We start from the raw sequence: 23,967 nt of genomic DNA on the forward strand, positions 1-23,967 counted from the left end.
TCATTTAATTTAATTTTCAGAGTGCTAGGCAGCTGCTTAGAGGAGCCAATGGCTGCTGATTGTTAGGACAAGGTTTGAGGAGTCAGGGTATTTATAAAGTTTTGAAATTTGCATCAGTTGGTCTTTCTTAACGATGATTGTAAACAAGGCATAGCCCGAACAAGCTAATTAAGGTCTGACACCTTGGTAAAAGTTATCTGAGAGCTCAAATCTCTTCGGGTGCCCAAACTTTTGCATAGTGCTCCTTTCCTTTTTATCCACTCTAAAATTGTACAAAACAAAAATAATACACTAATCTTGCTTCAAATGTTAAAAGGAATGTTTCATCTTTAACTTTATGACTTTTGGAGATCAGTTCATCTTCTACTCACTTAACTATTCACAGTAACAGAAATTTTGACCGGGGTGCCCAAACTTTTGCAAGCCACTGTATTAATATTCATTTTCTTCAAAAATATATTCTTGCTCGGATAATCCCCATTCTCTTTTAATTTATCAACCTGCAGGCAAGATTGCAGAATCGGAGGGAAATGAAAGATTGTTGTGTTCTGTGTTTGAACAAGATGTGGCTTTCTCCCAGCACGTCATTACAGCAATCAGAGCTGAAGGCTTCTAAGTTCACAGAATGGACCATACTGCTGATTTGGAAAAGGCAAAAGGTACAGCTGTGTGTTTCATGATAAAGTCTTGGTGGTCCTCTAATGCGGTGGGTTTGTTGAACTAATGCGGTGGTCCTCTAATGCGGTGGGTTTGTTCCCCCGACCTTGAACACGTAACAGTCAAATGTTGTCTGTTCTATTTACCTGGGGAGCTCTTCACCATAATCCTTACTGCAGTTTACATACTACCAGCAGCCACTGATAATCAAGCGCTTGAGATGCTGCATGATGCCGTCTCGAAACAAGAAACAGTCCATCCTGACACATTTCAAATCATAGTCATGGACTTCAACCAGGATTATTTGAAGAAAACCCTGCCCAATTACCATCAGCATATAACCTGCAGCACCAGAGGTTCCAACATATTAAATGATTGTTATTTTAAGATCAGAAGTGCCTACTGTTTCATTGTTAGACCACATTTTGGTAAATCTGATCACTTGGTTGACCTTCTCTATCTGCATACAGGCAGAGACTGAAGAGCAAATCGCCAGAGATTAGGACAACAGACACGTGGTTGTGGGAACCAGAGGAGCGGCTCTGGATTGCTTTGAGTCGGTGGACTGGGCCGTGTTCAAAATCTCGTCTGTGGATCTGAATGAATACATCATGGTCGGCACAAACTTAATTAAAACAGTTGTAGATGAGTGTGTCCCCACAAAATAATTTGGAGTCTTCCCCAACCAGAAGCCCTGGATGAACCATGAGATCCACAACTTGCTGAGGGCCGGATTAGAGGCATTCAGGTCGAGTGACCAAGTTACACGAGGTCTGGGAATGATTTCCAGAAAGCCATCTCACGGGCAAGGTGGCAATTCCAGACTAAATTTGAATCAATGAAGGATGCTCAACAGCTGCAGTAGGGCTTTAAAACTATCACCTCTTGTAAAGTTAAATCAAGTGACAGTGGTATCAACAGAACTTCGCTTTCAGATCTCAATCAATGCCAACTATACTTGATTGACCATCAAAACATGGTGGAACCAACACAAACTCACGCAGCCAGTGATGACCTGTGACTTCAGTCTCTGAGGCTGACGTGCAAGCAGCCTTCAGGAGAACGTGCCCACAAAAAAGCATCGGCCCAGTTGGGATACAGGCCAGTACTAAAGACCTGTGCTGATCAAATGACTGGAGTGTTCACTGTGATCTTTAGCCTTTCACTTCAGCAGTCTTAGGGTTCAATTATACCAGACCCTAGGAAGAACGTGGTAACCTGCCTCAACAACTATTGTTCAGTAGCAATTAGTGTTTTGAAAATTTGGTGATCAACCCTGCCTCAGAAGCAATAAGCTTCGAGACTTTAACCTCAATATCTCCTTGTGCAATTGGATCCTTGAGTTCCTCAGTTGCAAACCCCAGACAGTTCCGATTGTAAACAACATCTCCTCCACAATATCTTTTTCAATCTTTTTATTAGTATTAATAATATTATGAACAAAATACAATTGATATATTAATAAAGGGATAACAAACATACAAATTCCCATTACACATGAAAGAATACATAAGCAATGAATACAGTATAAATAAGTTTTCCTGAAACATGAACCATATAGTATATATATGAACAAGGTAAATCTAGATATTTCATAATATATAATATAAAAAAATAAAAAAAATATATGCAAAATTGACTAACCTACTGATCTAATATCTAAGGGAAAAAAAGGAAGCAAAAAAAGAAAAAAAAAGAAAAACTAAAAAAAGAGAAAAAAAAAGGGCTGTTTATAATATCTCACAAGAATACATAAACATCAATGTCGTCAACTCCGATCCTCTCAACATAAATACGATTAAAGCTGAGAAAACCAATAAGCTTGGAACAGGGTCGTATTACATCATATGAAAATATTGAATAAATGGTCTCCATATCTTTTCAAATTTAATAGAAGTATTGAATACACCACTTCTAATTTTTTCTAAATTTAAACATAACATAGTTTGAAAAAGCCAATGAAATACAGTGGGAGGATTAATTTCCTTCCAATTCAACAAAATAGATCTTCTAGCCATCAAAGTGAGAAAAGCAATCATTCGACAGGCGGAAGGAGATAAATGAAGTGAGTCCATCATCGGTAAACCAAAAATTGCAGTAATAGGATGGGGTTGTAAATCGATGTTCAGTACCGCAGAAATAATATCAAAAATATCTTTCCAATATTTCTTCAAAAGCGGACATGACCAAAACATATGAGTTAAAGACGCGATTTCCAATTGACATCTGTCACAAATAGGGTTTATATAAGAATAAAAATGAGCTAATTTATCCTTGGACATATGGGCCCTATGTACAACCTTAAATTGTATTAATGAATGTTTGGCACATATAGATGATGTATTAACTAATTGAAGAATTCTATCCCAATTCTCAATAGGAATAATAAGATTAAGCTCTCTTTCCCAATCATTTTTGGTCTTATCAAGGGGCACTGAACGTATCTTCATAATTATATTATAAAGTTTTGATATAAGCCCTTTTTGAAAAGGGTTTAATTCAAACAAACTCTCCAAAATATCTGAAGACACAAAATTTGGAAACGTAAGAAGTACCGTACTTAAAAAATGCCTAACCTGTAAGTATCTAAAAAAATGAAATCTAGGCAAATTATATTTATTAGATAATTGCTCAAAAGACATAAAACAATTGTCTGAAAATAAATCAGAAAATCTTAATAAACCCTTAGTTTTCCAAGCCAAAAAAGCTTGACCTATAATTGAGGGATGGAAAAAACAATTAGATACAAAAGGAATATTTAAAACGAATTGAGTCAACCCGAAAAATTTCTGAAATTGAAACCATATACATAAGGTATATTTAACTATCGGGTTGTCAATTCGTTTCGGCAATTTAGAAAGAGCAAAAGGGAGAGAAGTCCCTAAAATAGAACCCAGAGCATAACCTGGTACCGATTTAATTTCCAAACTCACCCAATGAGGGCCAGAAGGACCATCCCATTCTTTCAACCAACATAACTAATATCTAATATTAACTGCCCAATAATAAAATCTGAAATTGGGTAATGCCAACCCACCTTCCTTCTTTGTCTTCTGTAAGTATGTTTTACCTAACCTGGGATTTTTATTCTGCCATATATATGAGGAAATTTTTGAATCAACATTAGTAAAAAAGGATTTCGGAATAAAAATTGGTACCGCTTGAAAAATATATAAAAACTTAGGTAAAATAACCATCTTAATAGCATTAATCCTACCTATCAGAGATAAAGATAATGGTGACCACTTAGTAAACAAGCCTTTAATCTGATCAACTAAGGGTAGAAAATTAAACCTAAATAATTCTTTATGGTTTTTTGTGATTTTAATCCCTAAGTAAATAAAAGAGTCATTAACTAATTTAAAAGGTAAATTACCATAGCTTGGGACCTGTCTATTCAAAGGAAACAATTCACTCTTATTAAGATTTAACTTATACCCAGAAAACTCACTAAATTGAGCCAACAATGATAAAATTGCTGGAATAGATTTCTCAGGGTTAGAAATGAATAATAATAAATCATCTGCGTACAAAGATACCTTATGAATATCTGTTCCACGATTAATACCCAAAATATCCTGTGATTCTCTGATGGCAATTGCCAAAGGTTCTAAAGCAATGTTAAATACTAATGGGCTAAGAGGACAACCTTGTCTAGTGCCCCGAAATAAACGAAAGAAGGGAGATCTTTGATTTTTAGTAAACACCGAGGCTACTGGAGTGTGATAAATCAGTTTAATCCAAGAAATAAAGGTCGGACTAAAATTAAACTTCTCCAGCACATAAAATAAGTAAGGCCATTCAACTCTATCAAATGCTTTCTCCGCATCTAATGAAATAACACATTCTGAAGTGCTATGTGAAGGAGTATAAACAATATTCAGTAATCTCCTAACATTGAAAAAAGAATAGCGATTTTTAATAAAACCGGTTTGATCCTCCGAAATAATTTGGGGTAATACCTTCTCCAGCCTGGAAGCCAGTAACTTGGAAAAAATCTTGGAGTCCACATTCAATAGAGATATTGGTCTATAAGATGCACAGTCAGTAGGGTCTTTATCTTTCTTCAGTATTAAGGAAATGGAAGCTCTATAAAAAGATTGTGGCAAATTCCCCAATCTAATTGCTTCTTCAAAAACCTTGCATAACCAAGGAGAGAGAGCAGCAGAAAAACATTTTAAAAATTCTACTGTATACCCATCTGGACCTGGTGCTTTCCCAGAATTCATTGAGGAAATAACCCCTTTAATTTCCGCATCCGTGATCGGAGTATCTAATACTGAAAGATCATCGGATGATAATTTTGGAAAATTCAATTTCCCAAGAAAATCACACATGGTATTATGATCCTGAGGGAATTCAGATTGATACAGGGAGGTATAAAAGTCTTGAAAGGACTTATTTATCTCTTCATGGTTAACTGTCAAACCCCATTCTGCTGACGAATCTTAGTGATTTGACGTTTAACCCAAACATTCTTCAGCTGACTAGCTAACAGTTTTCCCGATTTATCACTATGTATATAGAAATCAGATCTGGTTTTCATTAATTGATTTTCAATCGGAGATGTAAGTAATAAACTATGTTCCATTTGAAGTTCAACCCTTTGTTTGTAAAGCTCCCTACTAGGAGTGGTCGAATATTTCTTGTCAATCTCTTTAATTTTATCAACCAATAAAAGAGTTTCCTTCTTAATGCGTTTTCTCAGACCAACAGAGTAAGAGATAATCTGTCCACGTATATACGCTTTAAAAGTGTCCCAAAGTGTTCCGCAAGAGATATCTTCCGTGGAATTAGTTGAAAAGAAGAAATCGATCTACTCCTTCATAAATTTAATAAAGTCCGGATCTTGCAATAAGATAGAGTCAAATCGCCATTGTCTAGCACTTGAAGCTGTATCCGTAAAATTAATAGAAAGTTTTAATGGAGCATGGTCAGAAATAGCTATAATATCATAATTACAACCAATTACCGATGGAATAAAACAAGAGTCAATAAAAAAATAATCAATTCTCGAATAGGAATGATAAACATGTGAGAAAAAAGAAAACTCTTTGTCATTAGGATGGCGAAATCTCCAAATATCAAAAACTCCATTATCAGTCAAAAAGGAGTTAATACAAGTGGCTGACTTATTGGGTAAAGTCTGAATAGATATAGATTTGTCCATCAAAGGATTTAAACAACAATTAAAGTCACCACCCATTATTAACTTATATTCATTTAAATTAGGTAAAGAAGTAAATAAGGACTTAAAAAAATCAGGACAATCCACATTTGGAGCATAAACATTAACCATAGCAACCTTTTTATTACAGAGTAAACCCGTAATTAACAAAAATCTACCATTCGGATCCGAAAGGATATCATGTTGAACAAATGCAATAGAGGAGTCAATAAAAATTGAAACTCCCTTAACTTTGGCATTCGAATTCGAATGATATTGTTGACCCCGCCAAGACCTAAAAAAGCGATATTTGTCCTCCTTCCTCACATGAGTTTCTTGTACAAAAATGATATGAGCATTAGGTCTTTGGAATACTTTGAAAATCTTCTTTTGTTTAATCGGATGGTTTAAACCATTAGTATTCCAAGACACAAAGTTAATGGTTTGAGCCATGCTTCTAAAGTCAACCCTTTGGTATAGAAAGGGTTAACCAAATTATAAACTCATGCACCCAGAAGAGGAACAAAAATAAAGAGCGGACCCGGAAGTGACGACATCGTAGACATATTTGTAGTTCAAAAACAGCCCGAATGAAAAAACTGAAACAAACTGGTAAAAGAAAAATAAAAAAGGAAAACAGACCAACCCCCACCCCCACAAGAAAAAGAAAAAAAGTCAAAATATGGCTAGAAAAAGGAAAAAATGAGACTAATTCTACCCCCATATCAGCGGCAGACCACTCCGTATTTAAAGGATATATAAAAAAAACCACCCCAACTTTAAAAATTATGATCACAATACTAAAATCTACGCTTCTTAATATGTTTAGTTGTTAAAAAAAAAGAATATAATCACTAAAAGTTTATAAATCGGGTTATAACCCAAACAAATCAAGAAGTATTTAAACTATGATAAGCGATGCATTATAGGAAGAAGACGAAAAAAGAAACAATAACGCCATCTTAAACAAAACCAAGAGTATTTTTGCAAAAAACCACCATCTTGATAATAAAAAAAATTTCCCTTCGAAAGGTTAAAAATATACCTTCAAGGGAACAAAAATAATAGTCAAAAATATAGTATAGTGGTTAAAGTGTATAAAACGGAACGATTAATATAACGAAAACACACTTTAACTTAAATATGAAGTATAGGATAAACCTACACCAATAACCAGAGACTAACTCTGGTTTGAGGAATCGAAAACCATCTTACACGATCAGAATCACTCATTTATTAGGGATTAGTGTCTATAGCCGTAGGGAAGTTCTCCTCCAGATACTTTCTCGCTTCAGATGTAGAAAGGAAAACCTGGCGTGGAGCATTCGACGGAGAGATTCTAAGCTTCGCAGGATATAAGAGCGCAGGTTTTAGATTTTTCTCATAACATTCAGACATCAGAGGTTTAAAAAGAAGCCTTTTTTTCATAACTTCAGGACTAAAATCTTCTACCAAACGGAAGTAGTAATTTTGAAATTTAATCATCCCAGCCCTCCGAGCCTCACGAATAAGTTGTTCTTTGTCGTGTACATAGTGAAACCGGACAATTACCACCGGGGGTTTAGCTGAAGCACTCGATGAACTACTCCAAATTCTATGTGCTCGGTCAAGTAACGGGGGGTTCTTTGGAAAAACCGACGGAAACGCATCTTTTAAAAGTTGAGCAAAATATTTTGAAGGATCGCCTTTTTCTATGCCGTCTGGGAGACCAAGTATACGTAGGTTCTGTCTTCTGGACCAATTCTCCAAGTCGACACTCTTGGCTTTAAGTGTTTCCACCAATTTAATGGTCGAAATTAAATCCTGTTGCAATTTTTCAATTGTCAAATCTCGTTTCCGAGCTTCTTCTTGCAGAGACGCGATAAGAGCTTGCTGCTGGTTAATTACTGAATCCGTCTTAGCCATATAATCTTGAAAAGCCTTTATATCTTGTTTAAAAACTTGTTGTAGTTCATCGAATTTTTTATCCAAAACCTCCATAAACAGTTCATAAGTTAACTCAGTGCGTTGCGGTTGAGCTTGCTTCTTTCCATTACCGTTCGGGTTACGCCCCAGTTCTCGTCCTTTGGATCTAAGAGCCATTTCTGTTTGCATATCTTCAAAAATTCACAATAAACTCTTAACGATAAGCCCGAGAAAGTAGCAAGAATCTTATGGTGTAGGTAACAATAAGTTGACTAAGGGTGATCAAAGGTTAAAAAAAGTAAAGGTTATGGAGCGGATCTAAAACAGTACTCACTCCATGAGCGTCTCCCGCTGACCTCTCCTCCACAATATCCATCAACACAGATGCACCACAGATGCCCCCTGCTCTACTTGCTTTACTCTTATGAATGTGTGGTTAAAAACAACTCCAATTCCATATTCAAGTTTTCTGATGACACCACTGTTGTTAGCCAAATCAAAGGTGATGACATACCAATATATAGGAGAGACATTGAAAATCAGCTGAGTGATACCTCAACAACAATCTCTTACTAAAGTAACACACACAAAATGCTGGAATAACTCAGCAGGTCAGGCAGCATCTATGGAAAAGAGTAAACAGTTGATGTTTTGGGCTGAGACCCTTCATCGGGACCTCTTACTCAATGTCAGCAAGACCACTGAGCTGATTATTGACTTCAGGAGGAGGAAAGGTCAGCAACTTTAAATTCCTCAGTGTCATCTTTCAAAGGATCTGTCCTGGGCCGAGCACATAAGTGCAGTTACGAGAAAACCACGGCAGCTCCTCTACTCCTTAGGAGTTTGCAAAGATTCGGCATGACATCTAAAACTCTGACAAACATCTATAGATGTGTAGTGGAGAGTATAATGAGTGACTGCATCTCAGTTGGTATGAAAACACCAATCACAGGTAAAGTCCTCCCCACCACTGAGCACATTTCAACAGCAAACACCAACTGCCCCCCCCCCCCCCGCCCACCACCATCCAGATCATGTTCTCTTCTCACTGTCACCATCAGGAAGAAAGTACAGGAGCCTCAGGACTCACACCACAAGGAACAGTTACTACCTCTCAATCATCAGGCCCTTGAACCAAAGGATATAACTTCACTTCCACAACCTAGACTCATTTTCAAGGACTCTTCATCTCATATTATCAATATTTATTGGTTATTTATTTATTATTATTACTTTCTCTTTAATTTGAACAGTTTGTTGGCTTTTGCACACTGACTGAACACCCAAGTTGGTGTGGTCTATCACTGATTCTATTATGGATTTATTGGATATGCCCACAAGAAAATGAATCTTATTTTCTTGCGGGCATATGGTTTTACATATGCATTTTGTTAATAAATTTACTTTGAACTTGGAGATAACTAGTATTCGCTCAGACAATACCACTTCCAGATTTTTGAAACCTGAGGACATGGTCATTATGCCAAATTTCAAAACAGTGGTAAAGCATGTTCATTAGGCATTCAACCAACTGCAAATCACCTCCTTTAAAACACCATAAAAATAATGTCAAGCTCTGGTCAAAAGCACAACAAAGATTAGATTTTCCAGTTACAGAACTGAACTAATATTAAGCTAATACTTAAACACAAATTTGAAGAATTTAAAGATACTACATGCAGTTTGTTTTTTTGAAACGTTCTGAAGACAGAAGGAAAATAATAATTTGCCCTTCTTCAATTTTTCATAAGCCATAAAGATCCCAAATTGATTTCATGGACTAATCTTAATTACCTTACCCCAGCAGTAGTGGTGCTGCATATCAGGCTAAGAGTCCATTACTTGGAGAGGCAGGAAATAAAACTAAAGAAAATCTATTGCCTCTGGCTGAATAGATGCAGTTGCATTCTCTCACCATTTTAAAAATCCTCACAGGCAGGAACAGGGTCAGAATCATTCTTGGTGCACTTTGCAATCAAACTGAAAAGACTACACCTAGTGTGTAGATTCAGGACAACTATGGGTGAGTATCAATCAGATGCTCACAACATGGGAGTTAAACTGTAACAACAGTCAGCACCTTAAGGAAAAAATGGGAGAGATCTGGTTACATTAAGCAGTTAAAATGAGAAACATTACCTTCAGTAGAATGAAGTGCAGGTGTTAAGCTCCGGACTACTTTTAAATCTTGCCTCATAGATTTCTTACCCTGTTGCAAAACATTTGTAGATGAGTAGCATTCCCGCACCCGAGAAACATTCAGTGAAATGAGTGTAGAAAACAAAGTTAATATTAAGTATCAAATTTCAGATTTAATTCTTTTTCAAAATACCATTAATATCAAAAAGATTAGACAAAAACATTTTTAAATCTTTACTCATGACTGTTGTGTTGTGTTATTCAAATGATTTCAAAAGATGAGTTTTACTCACAGATTAAAGATTTTACTCTATTTGCATCTAAACAATTTGGCCAATCCTGTTGGTTATTTCCAACTATTGTCATCAGAATAACTGAACATCAGTGTAACAACTGTTCTGATATGAGAAATAATTGTGTTACGAATGTGGAGTTACTCTGAGGGGCCGAAGGGTGCAAAGTCGCCCCCTCCTTTTTGAGAATCGCAAGATTGCTATTATTTCGGGTCTGAGACCCAGGAAATGAGGGAGATACACAGCATGTCAGTAATGGGAGAGACACAGGATAACAGCAAAGGCAGTTGTTATAGACACCACAGAATACACAAGGTTTGGAATGTCTCCTGACATAAGCGGAACAGAACCACTGATTACTACTATTGTCTCTTGGAGAAGGAATTGTGTATTGAGTACTGTACTATTCATTGAAACCCCTCAGGGGACAACCAGAGTGGTCTGGTTGAGGGATTGCATCATCCCAACCTGATTGACATCTGAGACCCCGTGAGTGACGATAAAAGACGGGTCTGGGGAACACCCCTTAGACACACCAGGAGAAACGCTAGAAATCCAGTGACAGCGTTTTATAGCAAAAGCCGGTGAGAGCTCGTGTATGTCCTCCCTTGCCTGGGTGGCGGGCTCATCACGGAAGAACAGTTTAGCTGAAGGAGAGGTCATACTTGAACGGCCACAGCAACGAGACACCGACGGATCGAAATCATAAAGGAAGGTGGGCAAAACACTTAGCGGTAACTGTTCCCATTCTTCTATCTCTCTCTCTCTCCAACAATTGCAACACAACGACAAACAAACGACGGCAGTCTGCGTGAACTGAAACGAACTGTATATTTCCATTGGACAATTCATTACCCCTAGACAACGATAGAGCTTATTTCTTATTGATTATTATTATACCCGCACTTTTAGGTTTAGTATTGACGATGTATATTATCTGTATATTTGCATTGATATTATTTTTGTGTACTTTTACTAATAAATACGGTTAAAAATAGTATCATCAGACTCCAACGGACATCTCTATCTTTGCTGGTAAGTAACCCAGTTACGGGGTTCGTAACAATAGAAACCCAAAACATCTAGTATGGGTAAATGTCTATGGTGCTCATACTATTCCCAGGGCCATAGTTACTTTAACACACACCAACAAATCTTTGAAGATAACATTTATGACAGTTATCTTTGGAAATGCCAGTCAAATTTAAGAAAATTTAAAACAATAACAGAGTTATTTATTATACAGCATGTGAATGCATTCTAATAAAATCTATTCTAATACAAGGTCATTAATGAAAAACATCAATTCAATTTCTTGAAAACAATGACTGCATAACTGTTTCCATCATTTTCTCTTTTACGTAGAGCATAGTTCAGTACAGGCCCTTCATCCTACATCTAAACACCAGAACATCAAGCAGCCATCCCTACCCTTGCGACAGCCAAGTCTCTAAAGGCCACAACATTGTAATTCCCTGAACCATACCATGCTCTCAGTTCATCACCCCTAAGAACATAAAGTAATTGGAGTAACAACATCGTATCTTCTATTTTGGCACATTTCAAATTTTTGGACTCAGCAACAAATATAACACTTTCAAATAGCATTCACAGTTCATATTTTCAGCAGCCACATTTGTTTCTCTCCTTCAGCTGACTTCACATAATTCCTCTCTCCCACCCATGCCTCCTCTAGAGCCAGGCAATTATTTTAACCATTCTGTTTCGTCTTGTACTAAATACTCTTTTGCCATTTAATCACATCCATTTTCCATATGACCAGACTTATCTTTTCTTCTCCATTTCACCTTTCCATGCATCTTAAAATGTAATCTATCTCTAACTTTTCCCCAATGCTAATGAACGGTCATCAATCTGAAAATTTAACTGCTTTTCTACCACAGACACTGACCGACTTGCTGAGCATTGCGAGCATATTATGATTTTTATGGGAGAAGTGTGATCCAAGTAATGCTAAGTTAGCTTCTACACAATAGATTATGCAAAAGTGAATGAAAATCTTTCATAAAACTGTCAAGATTAGGATAGCAGCAGATATAGCAGAAAGAAAGATATAACGTCACTGATATAGTAGAAAATAAGTCTTGGGGTCTTCACAGGTTAAATTATCTTACCTTCTTCAGTAACAATTCTTGGAAACCTTCCCCACAGTCGTCCCATGATTTTGCAAGTGAAGGCATAAATTTCTTAGTAAGGCTATTTGCTCTCTTGCAAGTGGATTCCACGTCATGTAAGGAGACAAATTCCATCATTGCAGTAGGTTTTTTCCTCTGAATAACATACAAATTAATCAGAATTAAGACCATAAGACAATAAGATACAGGAGCAGAAATTAGCCCATTTGGCCTATCGAGTCTGCTCTGCCATTCAATCATGGCTGATCCTTTTTTCCCTTCTCCTCAATGCCATTTCCTGGCCTTCTCCCATAACTTTGATGCCATGTCCAATCAAGAACCTGTCAATCTCTGCTTTAAATAGATGCAACAACCTGGCCTCCACAGCTGCACGTGGCAACAAATTCCACAAATCCACCACCCTCTGGCTAAAGAAATTTCTCCGCATCTGTTTTGAGAGGGCGCTCCTCTATCCTGAGGCTGTGCCCTCATGTCCTTGACTCTCTCACCATGGGAAACAAACTTTCTATATCTACTCTGTCTAGGCCTTTCAATATTCAAAAGGTTTCAATGAGATCCCCCTCATCCTTCTAAATTCCTGCGAACACAGACCCAGAGCCATCAAACGTTCCTTGTATGTTAATCCTTTCATTCCTGAAATCACCCTTATGAACCTCCTCTGGACCCTCTCCAAGGGCCAGCACATTTTTTCTAAGATGAGAACCTAAAAGTGCTCACAATACTCAAGATGAGGCCTCACCACTGCTTTATAAAGTCTCAGCATCCCATCCCTGCTCTTGTACTCGAGACCTCTTGAAATGAATGCTAACATTGCATTTGCTTTCCTCACCACCAACTCAACCTACAAGTTAACCTTAAGGGTGTTCTGCACAAGGACTCCCAAACCCCTATGTATCTCAGTTTTGGATTTTCTCCCCATTTAGAAAATAGTCCACATATTTATTTCAACTCCCAAAGTGCATGACCATGCATTTTCCAACATTATACTTCATTTGCCATTTTCTTGCCCATTCTCCTAATCTAAGTTCTTCTGCATCCTACCTGTTTCCTCAACTCTACCTGCCCCTCCAACAATCTTCATATCATCCGCAAACTTGGCGACAAAGCCATCTATTTCATCATCTAAATCATTTATATACAGCATAAAAAGTGGTCCCAACACCAACTCCTGCGGAACACCACTAGTCACTGGCAGCCAACCAGACAAAGATCCTTTTATTCCCACTCACTGCCTCCTTCCAATCAGCCGATACTCTAAGCATGTTAGTATCATTCCTGTAATACCAGAGGCTCTTAACTTGGTAAGCAGCCTCATGTGTGGCAACTTGACAAGAGCCTTCTGAAAGTCCAAATATACAACATCCACTACATCCCCATTATCTATCCTACTTGTAATCTCCTCAAAGAATTCCAACAGTTCTACCAAGCAAGATTTTTCCTTAAGGAAACCATGCTAACTTTGTCCTACCCTGTCCTGTGTCACAAATACTCCATCACCTCATCCTTAAGAGTTGACTCTAACATCTTCCCAACCCCTGAGGTAGGTCAGGCTAGCTGGTCTATAATTTCCTTTATGCTGCCTTCCTCCTTTCTTAGAGAATGGAGTAACATTTGCAAATTCCAGTCCTCTAGTACCATGCCAGAGTCCAATGATTTTTGAAAGATCATTGCTAATGCCGCCACAATCTCTAATGCTTCCTCTTTCAGAACCCTAGGGTACAGTTTATTTAGTTGGGTGACTTATGCACCTTTAGGTCTTTAGAGCCTTTAGAGCAGCTTCTCCCTTGTAATAGTAACTGTACCCACTTCTCTTACTCCACACACAACACCTGGCACAGTGAAGAACTGATGCAAAATACTCATTTAGTTCATCAGCCATCTCCTTGTCCCATTATTATTTCTCCTGCCTCATTTCCTAGCAGTCCTATATCCACTCTCATCCCTTTAATTTTTGACATACTTGATAAAGTTTTTACAATCCACTTTGATATTATTTGCTAGCTTGCTTTCATATTTCATCTTTTCCCTTCTAATGTTTCTTCTAGTTTCTCTCTGTAGGTTTTTAAAAACTTCCCAATCCTCTATCTTCCCACTAATTCCTGCTTTGTTATATGCCCTCTCTTTTGTTTTTACAGGAGCTTTGACTTCCCTTGTCTGCCAATTTGTATTTTGCCATTTATTTCTTCACTTTTGGAACACATGTCCTGCACCTTCATAATTAAGAATCAAACAAATTGGTACTGATTGGATTTACTTCTCCTTACCTCTATATTTCCACCCCAAGTAATCATTTAACCACAAATAATTTTAGAAAAAAAACTAACCTGCTTTCATCAAGGAGAGACCAAACATGGTTGAGAAATGGAATGATAATGGCCTTGATCTTTATCTGCCAAGGTCCAGGCTTATCATTTTTTGAAATGGATAACAATTTCAGCATCAGCAACGCAAAATCCCAAAACTAGTGTCAATCTTTAGCAGCAAACAAATTCTTGATATATTAATGTGAATAGTTGTAACATTATAATTGTAGGGTCAGATTATTAAAGAATTGTGCAGCCTGTATGCTGACATTTCTAATAACTGTGACAAGGATCTTTGGTTTTATAATTACCTGCAGAGCCAAGACAAATTAAAAAGGCTTCCTCCGTGCATTTGATCTTTCAAATCATTAAATTGCTTTATTATTGTCACAGGCACCAAGATAAAGTGAAAAACAGTGCTTTGAATGGCATCCATTCAGATCATTTCATCATATCAGTGCATTGAGGTAGTGCAAGGGAAACATTAACAGAATGCAGAATAAAGTGTTACCACTGGTACAACTGATTGTCTGTTTGATATTCAGAAATGATGCAGATCAAGTCAAGCTAACCAAACCCAAATGGCCATTTAAGTTGGTGAGAGCAATGTACATAGATTATTCAAGAAACTTGAGGTCTGTCAGAAGAATGAGGTAGGAACAGGTATAAATGATCTTTGACAAATAATGGACAAGCTGCCAGGAAGTGATGAACTGTGTGGACCCTAGGGCTTCAATGTCACTTTCAACCAACAGTCAACAGGACTGGGTCTCACATTGGAGAACACATTGAAGACAATGTTACTGTGTGTGAGGGGCTCCAGATATCAATTTCTGCTACATTTCCAATGTCTGTTGATAAGTACATGACTTTGTACTTGACAGGCCTTTCTTTTATTTTTACATAAATTACTGATTCATTCAAATTCATTTATTTATCACATGTAACACAACCAAAGGCAACATCCTTCGAATAGCTCACAAAACTACTTTTACTTCTTCTTTCAAATATGATTCTACCAATAAGCTGTGTGCAATTGAAACCTGTGATTTACATTTTGATGGTGTGACTGAGAGATCTGGTACTTTACTATCTCTGAGGGAGTTCGATGAGGTTAGCAGTGGAATCCTGGAGGCCAAGAAGCCTGGAGACAGGGCAAGCCCATGATCGACTCAATTTTCACCAATCTCGCCAATTAAAGCGCCAAGCGAGATTGAAATCAACAAGCAGAGCAGAAGGCGAGCAGGTGTTTGGTGCAGTCTGCCTGCGTTTGACTAGTTTCTCTCTCTGTCTCACTCACTGCTGCTGGACCAGCATCCCTCTCTCTCTCTCTCTCTCTCTCTCACACTGCTACTGGAGAAAGGTGTCAGAGTCTTCAGTCTTGGGCAAGTTGATCGGCATGATTTGTGGAATGAACTTTGCAGTTCATGTTATTCGTGTTTCCGGTTACTCCTTTTGTTTATTGCTCTCAGGTGATTTTGATCAGGATGGACTGGCTCTGCGGCCTCCAGTCAACAAACGACACAGCACTAAGTTGAACTGAACATTCCTAGACTGTTTCAAGGACTCTGTGGACTTCTGCTTTACATTCTGTGAATTTTTGCTGTTTGTGGAATTTGTTCTCTTTTCTTGTATGTTGGATGTTTGATGTTTTCTTTGAATAGGTTCCATGGCGTTTCTTTGTTTTGTGGCTCTCAGGGTAGTATACTTCATAGATACCTTTGATGATAAGTGTACCTTGAATCTTTTATATATCAAAACATACAGAGAAATGCATTGTTTGTGTTAACAAACAACATAACCTGAGGGATGTAATAGGGGACACCAGTGCAACATACCCACAGATCATTTTGTCTAGCTCAAGAGCAATTCTAGTCTTAAAAATATTGCACTGTGCCTCCTAAGGTGCCCAACAAAAACCTTAAATCTTAAAAATCAGTGAATTCGTGAGAACTTCAAGTGAACCTGCAACAAGATTGTTAAAATGTCAAGATTAACTATGTGCAGTAAAATCCCTCAAAATAAATATCCAAAAATCCAATGGCTTTTAAAATAAAAAAAATTTCCCACAATTATTTTTCCAAAAAAAAATTTTAATACTGATTAAAAATTATCTTTTTATTTCTTGGTTTTCTGCCTTTGATCTACAAGTACTAACATTCAACGTTCAGACTATTTGATAGCATTTACCCTTGCTTTGCTGGATTGACTAATACAAGTGCATTCCAGTTTCAGAACCACACAAATGCAGATGTCCAAATCTTGAAGTTTGAGTTGTCTAAATAGACCCATGAGAAATGAGTCCAAGAGTTTACTGAAATTCTTCAGTACTTAACCTGGGGAGCCTGTTCTTAGCTCTTGTGCCAGTTTAAATCTGGAAGAAGACCAAAAAAAAAATGGCAAATTACAGATCCTCCCCAGGTTATGGCAGGATTCTATTCCTGAGAACCATTCATAACCCATTTTGCAGCCACTAACCAAGTACCAAGAAGGCAAAGGATCAAACCAATTCCACTACATCAACATGCTCATCCTCCTGGCTGAACTTACTTCTCTCACTTCCTACAAATCAAAGGGGTAGCCGTGGGCACTCATGTGGGTCCTAACGATGCCTGTCTCTTTGTTGGTTATGTGGAACAGTCCGTTCCAGCCTTTCTCTGGTACCACTCCCCAGCAGTTTCTCTGTTACACTGATGATGCTCTGGTGTCACTTCCTCCACCCATGGGAACTCATCAATTTTATAACCATCTCTACTAACTTACAACCTGCTCTCAAATTCACTCTTTTCTGGATCACACTGTCTCTAGCTCTGGAGAGAAACTTTTACTATAAACCCACCAATTCCCACAGCTACCCAGACTGCATCTCTTCCCACCCTGTCACTGGTAAAGATGCTATCCCTTTCTCTTAATTTTCCCGTCTCCACTGCATTTGCTCTCAAGATGAGGTCTTCCATTCCAGGACATCTGTAACGCCATCTTCCTTCAGCAATGTGGCTTCCCTTCTACTGTGGTTGATGAAGCCCGCTCTTACTTCTGCTTTTGTCCCACCTCCCTCCAGAAAGAACATAGATATCCTTCCTCTTGTCCTTACCTTTCATGCTCTCATCCATATATCATCATTTGCCATTTCTGCCAGGTGCAATGAAATCCTACTTCGAGACACACCTTCCTTCTACCCCTCGAGCCAAGATGGAATATGTGTCAAGATAGGATTTGCAAGTTGAACATCAATATGTTTATCTAGGATGTGCTCTGCTTGAGTTTAATGTTGCAAAATTCAAGTTAGAGACAACAACAGGCAACTGATACTTCACAGCACCCATCAAATGCATCTTGCTGGTCTCCCATTTGTTTGTTCATGTGTACAGACCGTATGCAAGTTGGGAACTTGTAAGCTAGAGAGGATGGGTAGATGACTGTGACAACAAAAGGAAGAAATTAAGTTTACATTACCCATTTGTGAATACATTAATATTTGTAATTAGTTAAATTAAATTGATTTATCACCTAAAAGCATTTTAGATCATTCACTCTTTCATTTGTTTTCAATATTTCTCAATGTCAGGAACTTTTAAAAGCCTAAAAAGCACTTTGGAAAGTATCAAAGCTAATACAATTTTCCATCCATTACATGTTCTCAAAAGAGCTTTATGGGCAGAGCTTCCACCTGCTCCATCAAATGTTTCAGCTGTTATATTTGAGGCCCTTCCACCACTCAGGGCCTATCTCACTCTTATAGCCCACATTTCTTATATGGTTGGTACAGTTCTCTTTCTGACCCACTGCAAACACAAGACTATGTATAGTGGGTGACTCGCCAATGGCACTGAATATTAAAGGTAGATTAAAGATAATTGGACTCTCTTCTGATGATGACCATTTCTTGGCACTCCTGTGGTGCAAATGTTACACAGATCATGACTGAACATTGTGTAGATTTTGGTGGGACAACAGGTCTACAGCAATGCAATCTCACTGGCTTGCTACTCGGCCTTGAACCACCTGGACAACAGTAATACTTACATCAGGCAGCTGTTTACTAATTGAAACACAGCATTCAAAACCATCATCCTCTCAGTATTAATCAACAAGCTTCAAAACCTGGGCCTCTGGACCTCCCTTTGCAACTAGATCTTTGACTTCTTTATCAGGAGACCACAGTCAGTGTAGATCGGAAATAACATCTCCTTCTCGCTGGCAATAGACACAGACACACCATAAGGATGTGTTCATGGGTTAGCCCACTACTCTCTCTATATTCATGACTGTGTGGCTTGGAACAGCTCAAACACCATCTATAAATTTCCAACGACACAACTGTCGTTGGCAGAATTTCAGATAGCGACAAGGAGGCATACAGGAGTGAGATAGATCAGATGGATGAATGGATCAGTACAGCAATATTGCACTGAACGTCAGTAAGGTCGAGAAATTGATCATGAACCTCAGGAAGAGGAAATCGGGAGAACACGCAGCAGTTCTCACTGAGAGGTCAACAGTGGAAAGGCTAAGAAGTTTCAAGTTTCAAGTAAACATCTCTGAAGATCTATCCTGGACCCAACATATTGATGCAATTACAAAGACACGCCAGTGACAACATTTCATTAGGAATCTGAGTTGATTTGGTATGTCACCAAAACTCTTGCAAATTTGTTAAGATGTATCATGGAGAGCATTCTGTCTGATTGACTCACTATCTAGTATGGATCGGAACAAGCTGCAGAGGGTTGAAAACTCAGCCAGTTCTATCATGGGCACTAGCCCCTCCACCATTGAGGACATCTTCAAAAGGCAATGCCTGGAGAAGGCGGCATCCATCATGAAGGACCGTCACCATCCAGGACATGTCCTCTTCGCATTACTATCATCAAAGAACAGGTACAAAAACCTGAAGACATACATTCAAAGTTTTAGGAAGAGATACACCATAACCCGAACCCTCTGCCATCAGATTTCTGACTGATCCATGAACCCAAGAACACTACCTCACTTTTTGACTCTTGTTGCAATATTTATTTTTATTTATTATGATTTTGAGTACTGTGCACTGTACTGCTGCCGCAAAACAACAAATTTCTAGACATATGCCAGTGACAAAAAGAACTTGGTTCTGATTCTGCTTCTAAAGCATTCAGTTTATTATCTATTGCTTTGCCCTCCTCCAACTGACGAATATAAGACCACAAGATATAGGAGCAGAATTAGGCCATTTGGCCCATTGAGTCTGCTCTGCCATTTCATCATGACTGATGCAATTTTGCTCTCAGTCCCAATCTCCTACCTTCTCCCTGTATCTTTTCATGCCCTGAACAATCAACCTCTGCCTTAAATATAAAGACTCGGCCTTCAAAGCTGCATATTGTGAAGAATTCCACAGATTCACCTCTGACGCTGTACCCTCTGGTCTTAGACTCTCCCACCATAGGAAACGTTCTCTCCATATCCACCTTTTCATCATTCAATAGGTATCAACTAGGTCACCCCTCATTCTTCTGAATTCTAGTGAATACAAGCCCAGAGCCATCAAACATTTTTCATATGGCAAGCCATTCAATCCAGGAATCATTTTTATGAATCTCCTTTGAACCATCTCCAGTTTCAGCACAACCTTTCTAAGATAAGGGTCCCAAAACTGCTCACAATACTCCATGTGGCTTCGCCAATACTTTATAAAGTCTCAACATTACATCCTTGCTTTTATATTCAAATCTTCTTGAAATAAATTTTAACATTACATTGGCCTTCCTCACCACAGTCTCAACCTGTGAATTAACCTTTAGGGAATCCTGCACAAGGTCTCCCAAATCCCTTTGCCCCTCAGTTTTTTTTGTATTTTCTCTCCATTTAGAAAATAGTCTACCCTTTCATTTGTCTCACCAAAGTGCATAACCGTACACTTACCGACACTGTATTCCATCTGCCATTTCTTTGCCACTCTCCTAATCTGTCTAAGTTCTTCTGTAGCCTCTCTGCTTCCTCAAAACTACCCGCCCCTCCACCCATCTTCATATCATCTGCAAACTTTGCAAAAAAGCCATCAATTCCATAACCCAAAAGAATCAGTCCCAACACAGATCCCTGACTAAGGCCTATTTTATCATGCGCTTCTGTGTTCAGCACCATTTAAAACAAAAGTGCAAACCTTTTTAGAAAAAGGTGGCATCACAAAGATGGCACCAAGACTGGGAATATTCAGATAATAAGATATTTCACTGCATTCCCCTATACAAAATGTTTCATTGCACTCTCACCATGGAACCCATTCCAAAAAAAATCTAACACCCAATGCATTAACAAAGAACAAATCATGATAAGGCAAAAAATTGAATGAATAACATCACAAACCTTTGAATGGGTTCCATGGCATTTCATAGTTTCATGGCTGTCTGTAGGAAGAAGAATCTCAGGGTATAGAAAACCTACAGCACAATACAGGCCCTTCGGCCCACTAAGTTGTGCCTAACATGTCCCTACCTTAGAAATTACCAGGAATACCCATAGCCCTCTATTTTTCTAAGCTCCATGTACCTATCCAAAAGTCTCTTAAAAGACCCTGTCGTATCTGCCTCCACCACTGTTGCCAGCAGCCCATTCCACGCACTCACCACCTTTTGCGTTAAAAACTTACCCCTGACATCTCCTCTGTGCCTACTCCCAAGCACTTTAAATATGTGCCCTCTTGTGACAGCCATTCCAGCCCTGGGAAAAAGCCTCTGACTATCCACATGATCAATGTCTCTCATCATCTTATACACCTCTATCAGGTCACCTCTCATCCTTCGTGGCTCCAAGGAAAAAAGATCAAGTTCATTCAACCTGTATACTCTATACATACTTCGATAATAAGTGTATTTTGAATCTTTGGGATGTAACCCTTTCTCAATTCTTAGAGTTGGTGAGAGTGCAATGAAATATTTTGTACAAGGGAGTGCAATGAAATACCTTATTAGCTGAATATTCTCAGTCCTGGTGCCATCTTTGTGATGCTACCTTTTTCTAAAAAGGTTTTCACTTTTTTATAAAAAATGGTGCTGAATACGAAGAAGCACAAGATAGAATATGAACCATCAATCCTTTAGACAGTCTAGGAATATTCATTTTAGTTCATTTCAATTTAATGTTGTGTCCTTTGTTGACTGCCAGTAACCAAAAACACACAATAACATAAGCTGCAGCGTCCACTAAAAATGAATCTAATCCACAAACCACACTGATCAAACCTTACCCAAGACCCCTCCGACAGCGGTGAATGAGACATCAAGGGAGACAGGTCAAATGCAGGCAGGCAGCGCTAAACACCCACTCGACTTCCACTCTCATCCTCATCAATTTCAAACTTGCTCGACGCTTTAATCAGTGAGTTGGCCAAGAACCGGTGCTGATTATGGGCTTGTGCTCCGCAATTAAGCACACTCCGTTCTCAACCTCGGTCTCAACCATGCCGAATTCTCTCAGAAACAGCAAAGCCACCAGATCAGTCAGTCAGCCCAAAATCACACAGTCAGAATGTAAATTACGGGCTCCAATCGCACACAGATTAGACGTATTTTTAAAAGGAGGAGGAGAAGAAAAAGTAGTTTTGTGAACTCTCTGCAGGACGTCACCATTTGTCACTGACCATCTTACCCATACCCAGAAATGTCGACCTTTTCTCTTTCTATAGATGTTACCTGCTGAATTTTCCCAGCACTTTCAGTTTAGGCTCACTAGTCCACAGGCACATTGTCATGAAGTGTAAAAGTTGTGTCCTTAAAGGGACAAACCTTTGACATTACACTGGTCAGTCACTACACTACCATGACTTAAATAGGATGGTTCAGAATAGATCCAGTAGCTATGATGCAGGGGCAGCAGAAAGATTTATTTCACTACAACCTACAACATCACAGCCTCATTCAATCATTACCAATCAATCACTGCTTATCATGATCAACAAGGGTTTTTGAAAATTAACTGCCAACCTGGTGAAGCTAAAGAAGGCATAAATATACATGCATCACATCGATAATAGACTATACAAAAATTTCAGCAATAACACAATAAATTCTGAAGGAGGAAGAACAAATATCTGTTTATATACTGTCATAAACTCAAGGGCCCAGTAAGAAAGATAATTCCTTTGGTAATTTCAGTGTATCAGTGTAAAAGGTAAGACTGAAGCACTCACAACCACTTCATTATGAATCATCAATAAGATGAAGCATCTTAGCACCCCCCCCCCCCCCCGCAAGATCCTAGCATTCAGCCACTTAGTGCCAAGAAAAGTTAAATGTACAGTATTGTAAACAAGAAACGTTATGGCTTCTGACAATCATTACCTAGAATTAGGTGCATCTCTAACAAAATCATGTCAAAGCTGTATCAACAAATCATATATGCTAGATAATTACGGCTGGGACTAGAACCTCACTGTAGAGATTCCACGGGGTCATATTTATGATTCAGTTATCTCCAGCAGCTTCAGCAATAATCTTGCCACTTTAGAAGTGGGGATATTTGTTGATTAAAATGTCTTTTTATACTGATGATAGAACAGTTGATGCAGCAATATATGGAAACTAATCAGCTTCAGCTGAAAATGATCAACCAAGTTTAGCAGATGTTTGTTGTATGAATGAGGTGTATGTTATGGGTACTTGGAATAGCCCCCAGTTTTAACTTCAGTAAGTTTGTATCCTTAATGTTGATTTGTAGACTTTTTCACTTTTTCAACTTCTGGTGTTTCAGATATGCTTTAACTCAATCTCTTTGGGAGGATAGTAATACAGGTTGTGAAGGGGAAAATGAATAATGTTAGAATAGGCTACAAGAGAGAATGGTGGGGTCAGGGTTTTAGGGGGAAGATGGCGTTCACATAACCACACAACCCTGCCCTAATTCCAGTAGTGCAAATAGTAACAGTGCACTTGTCTCATTATCCAGCATGTACCTTTCTGGCTCCGGCCATTATCGCTCAATCCACTCAGGCCCTAAAGCCGAGACTTGGTTTTCTCGCCTCCACGTTGCCACGGAACTCAAGGCGGAGCAAAGGAAAGGCCACACTACGACTGCGTGAAATTCTCCGCTCCGCTGAAGAGGATCGACTGCGACCAACGCTCAGCCTATCAGAGAGCAGCTCCACCACACGTGACAGCAGAGCCAAGCGTCTTCGCTGCCTGTCTTCCGCTATGCTCAGTGCGAAAGGTTTGCGGAGAACGATGCAGTATCAGGATATGTCTCATGTTCATCAAGAGCAGCTGATGGCAGAGCACTCTGTGATCTACGGGCTGTACCCAGGGACATCAAGATCATCATCTCCGAGAAAGATGCTCTCTGGTCTGTCAGCACATGGGAATATTGCCAAC

At 38.6% G+C, this 23,967-nt stretch overlaps 1 protein-coding gene across 3 annotated transcripts in view; it reads right to left on the reverse strand.

Annotated features, from left to right (window-relative positions):
- spidr (scaffold protein involved in DNA repair) overlaps positions 1-23,646 on the reverse strand; it is a 266,484-nt gene extending 242,838 nt beyond the window's left edge. For all 3 annotated transcript variants that reach the window (XM_073042799.1, XM_073042789.1, XM_073042809.1), the window contains exons 1-3: positions 23,553-23,646; positions 12,297-12,452; positions 9,869-9,938 (exon numbers count right to left, since the gene is read on the reverse strand). In XM_073042799.1, the coding sequence (XP_072898900.1) occupies positions 9,869-9,938; positions 12,297-12,452; positions 23,553-23,570 (244 nt within the window). In that variant the 5' untranslated portion in view covers positions 23,571-23,646. The remainder of the gene's footprint in view (positions 1-9,868; positions 9,939-12,296; positions 12,453-23,552) is intronic.
- Between the last annotated feature and the right edge of the window lie 321 nt (positions 23,647-23,967).

Source organism: Hemitrygon akajei, chromosome 1, assembly GCF_048418815.1.
Source record: "Hemitrygon akajei chromosome 1, sHemAka1.3, whole genome shotgun sequence".
Taxonomy (NCBI): Eukaryota; Metazoa; Chordata; class Chondrichthyes; order Myliobatiformes; family Dasyatidae; genus Hemitrygon; species Hemitrygon akajei.